Raw genomic sequence first — 3,855 nt, forward strand, 5'->3', positions numbered from 1 at the left:
CACAGTTTTTGTTGTTGTTCTTGTTGATCTGTGCTGCGCGGGTATCACGTGCAGTGACTAATCCAAGTGATGGTAAGGGCTGTTTAGATTGTGTTTTCTGGGTATGTTGCAGCATTATGATTCTTTTGTCCGTTTGGTTGCTGAGAAAAAAATGTGAGAAATTAAATATAAACCAAAGTCATAAATATTATGTTTATGCTGACTTTTAGGTTTTTTGATTGTATAAGTTCACCGAGAGTTTGGCAAATTCCTCTGTTTAGTTTAGCTCACCTGAGTAGAAGTTTTTGTTTTCTGGGATGACAATTATTGATAGTCTATGATTTAGAATTATATTTTAAATATTTCTTTCCCATACTTAAATGACAACCAAACAAAACCCATTAATTTATGTTTTCTGGAGATGATCTACCTATTTGGAAAACCCTTCGAAACTGATACTTTTTTTTTTTAGTAAACTTTCTTTTCAATTTTGTTTATTAATTTTAAATTTGAAAGGAATATTAAAAATATAAAAATTGGGTTATGTTTAATTTACTTAAAATTTGGTTTTATATATATATATATATATATATATATATACACACACTTTAACCCTTACTTTAAAAAAAGGGAAAAAAAATAAAATTATTTGGCCACTCCCACTAAAATGTCTGGCTCCGTCCCTGATAATAATAGCGAATAGTTAAAATGGTGAGGCTGCTGGGAGAATTTTTAAAAGTGGCCTACCATAATAGAGATAAGTGATTTTTAACAACTTTGATAAATAAAATTTGATGAGACTACTAGGAATGCTCTAAAATAGCTTAAGAAAATAATAATAATAATAATTCAGATGAAATTCGTCTTCTAAAAATAAAATACTCGAAGCCCTAGCTGTGACGTGCCTATCGTCTATAAGTACCACGCAAAGCATTTACAGTCCCTCGAATCTTCTCTTTGCTAACTCTGTATCTGTTGCGGCTAGGGTTTAAGCCCTAGATCTCTCTTACGAGGTGAGCGATCTGCCCGCTATTTAGGCTTGGATTTTTTAATGTTTTCTGTTGTTATAGATTAGGTCTTCGCTCTTTGATTCTGAGATGCTCTGATTGTGGTTTTGGGTGTTGAACATGTATATATGAATGTGTTGGATTTCTAATTTGTATTTTGTTAAACTGTTTGGTTTCTTCTTTAGTTTCTGAGCAGATTGATCTCTACCTTATTTAGCTCCTCGTTTACTATTCTCGTATTAGATCGGAAAATGAAATTCGATTGTCTAGATTTCAACTCAGCTGAGAAAGGAAAATATTCGATAACTTACAGAGGCTTTGACTTCGGTGCCCAAATTTATCGGGAAAAGTCATAGTTAGTAGATGTATTTGATTTGTGCTAACGATTTCGGTATTCTTATTTAGTGGATCTAAATTAGTTCATTCCTATTCATAGAAGCATAAATTTTTTGTAGAAAGAGTTAAAGTTTGTCACTGATTGTTCGGTTTTTTTTTTTGTTTTGTTTTTTTTGGGTTTAAAATTGAATCTAGTCCACCAACCGGAATGAGTTTATTATTCTTTTTCTGTTTGATATTTTTTGTGGCACGTTGACAATCCTCGGACTGCATCTTATTTACTTGAATTTGAAGTTCTAATTAGAACACATTATACCCTCTTTAGCTTGTCATTGATCATAACTTAATCGGTTATCTAATTCTTGGTACTCGTACCAATGTATAGCTTCTGGCTTTGACTCCTTTGGCTTATCTGTGGTTAGTTCTTTGATGCTTATTTGGCTTTTGTAACAGCATTTTCTAGCATTCTAATATGGGTAAGGAGAAGTTTCACATCAACATTGTGGTCATTGGCCACGTCGACTCTGGAAAGTCGACAACCACCGGGCACTTGATCTATAAGCTTGGAGGTATTGACAAGCGTGTTATTGAGAGGTTTGAGAAGGAGGCTGCTGAGATGAACAAGAGGTCATTCAAGTATGCCTGGGTGTTGGACAAGCTCAAGGCTGAACGTGAACGTGGTATTACCATCGACATTGCCTTGTGGAAGTTTGAGACTACCAAGTACTACTGCACTGTCATTGATGCTCCTGGACATCGTGACTTTATCAAGAACATGATCACCGGTACCTCACAGGCTGACTGTGCTGTCCTCATTATTGACTCCACCACTGGTGGTTTTGAAGCTGGTATTTCCAAGGATGGTCAGACCCGTGAGCATGCCTTACTTGCTTTTACCCTTGGTGTGAAGCAGATGATTTGCTGCTGTAACAAGGTTAGCTCTACGATATATAAATTGCAATGAATACTTACAGTCACTTATGGTTGCAAGTGCCAAATGTGCCTTGTACTAATGTTGTTTTTGTATGTAGATGGATGCCACAACCCCCAAGTACTCTAAGGCAAGGTATGATGAAATCATTAAGGAAGTCTCATCCTATCTGAAGAAGGTTGGGTACAACCCTGACAAGATCCCCTTTGTCCCCATCTCTGGTTTTGAGGGTGACAACATGATTGAGAGGTCAACCAACCTGGACTGGTACAAGGGCCCCACCCTCCTTGAGGCTCTTGACTTGATCTCGGAGCCCAAGAGGCCCACAGACAAGCCCCTCCGTCTCCCTCTCCAGGATGTCTACAAGATTGGCGGTATTGGAACCGTCCCTGTTGGACGTGTTGAGACTGGTATCATCAAGCCTGGTATGGTTGTGACCTTTGGGCCTACTGGACTAACAACTGAAGTCAAGTCCGTTGAGATGCACCATGAAGCTCTCCTGGAGGCCCTTCCTGGTGACAACGTTGGCTTCAACGTGAAGAATGTTGCTGTCAAGGATCTCAAGCGTGGTTTTGTTGCTTCCAACTCCAAGGATGATCCTGCCAGGGAGGCTGCTAACTTCACCTCCCAGGTCATCATCATGAACCATCCCGGTCAGATTGGTAATGGTTATGCTCCAGTGCTCGACTGCCACACCTGCCACATTGCCGTGAAGTTTGCCGAGCTGGTGACCAAAATTGATAGGCGATCTGGTAAGGAGATAGAGAAGGAGCCCAAGTTTTTGAAGAACGGTGATGCAGGGTTTGTGAAGATGATTCCCACCAAGCCTATGGTTGTTGAGACTTTCTCTGACTACCCACCTCTTGGTCGTTTTGCCGTGAGGGACATGCGCCAGACCGTGGCTGTTGGTGTCATCAAGAGTGTTGAGAAGAAGGATCCTACTGGTGCTAAGGTTACCAAGTCTGCAGTGAAGAAGAAGTGAAGTTTGTTTTATAGATCTATCGTAGATAGAGTTGTTTTCTCTATCTTTGGTGTTAATCATTTTCAATTTTGTTTTGGCCGTAATGGAAGTTTTGAGGGCAGCTACACAAAGTTTCCATCAGTCCCTAAGCTTGCTTACGAGGATGAAGGGGTTGAGCAGGCAGATGCCTTCTGGGTGCTCGGCAAGCTGTGGAAGCTTTGGTTTCCGTTTCATATTTTTTGTTTTATAGCATTGAGATGAGTTGTGTAGTGAATTTATTGTCGATGAACAGCTTCATTTTGATGTCAACTTCATGGGTTTTAGCAGTTTAATCAGCATATCTCCTGCCATTCTTCTTCTGAACCGACTTCTATGTTATGTTGTATTTCTCGTGAATGTTGTTTGATATTGTTCTATAAATGAGGATATTATTGTTAATCATTCTTCTTCTAAACAGCAGGGATCTGGCCGGAATTTTCTGGCCAGATTCCTGCCAGATGGCCGAAATACGGTCGCCGGAATTTGGGCTGACCGGATCCCGATGAAGATGACCAGATTCTGTCGCCGGATTCTGGTGACATTGACCAGATACTATTGGATTTCAATACCTGCAAGATTTCGGTGATAGTCGACTGTGTCGT

At 39.6% G+C, this 3,855-nt stretch overlaps 1 protein-coding gene across 1 annotated transcript; it reads left to right on the plus strand.

Annotated features, from left to right (window-relative positions):
* Window positions 1-855: 855 nt before the first annotated feature.
* Window positions 856-3,577, plus strand: LOC133878617 (elongation factor 1-alpha). Its single transcript, XM_062317181.1, has 3 exons — window positions 856-992; window positions 1,776-2,256; window positions 2,354-3,577. The coding sequence occupies exons 2-3, from the start codon at window positions 1,795-1,797 to the stop codon at window positions 3,233-3,235; spliced, it is 1,344 nt and encodes a 447-aa protein (XP_062173165.1). The 5' UTR covers window positions 856-992; window positions 1,776-1,794; the 3' UTR covers window positions 3,236-3,577.
* The last annotated feature ends 278 nt before the right edge of the window (window positions 3,578-3,855 follow it).

The sequence above is a fragment of the Alnus glutinosa genome, chromosome 9, assembly GCF_958979055.1.
Source record: "Alnus glutinosa chromosome 9, dhAlnGlut1.1, whole genome shotgun sequence".
Taxonomy (NCBI): Eukaryota; Viridiplantae; Streptophyta; class Magnoliopsida; order Fagales; family Betulaceae; genus Alnus; species Alnus glutinosa.

Bases quoted from the DNA above. Each gene is read 5' to 3' on its own strand.
- LOC133878617 (XM_062317181.1), top strand. From the start codon at position 1,795: ATGGGTAAGGAGAAGTTTCACATCAACATTGTGGTCATTGGCCACGTC. The intron at 2,257-2,353 runs GTTAGCTCTACG...TTTTGTATGTAG, and splicing joins TGATTTGCTGCTGTAACAAG to ATGGATGCCACAACCCCCAA.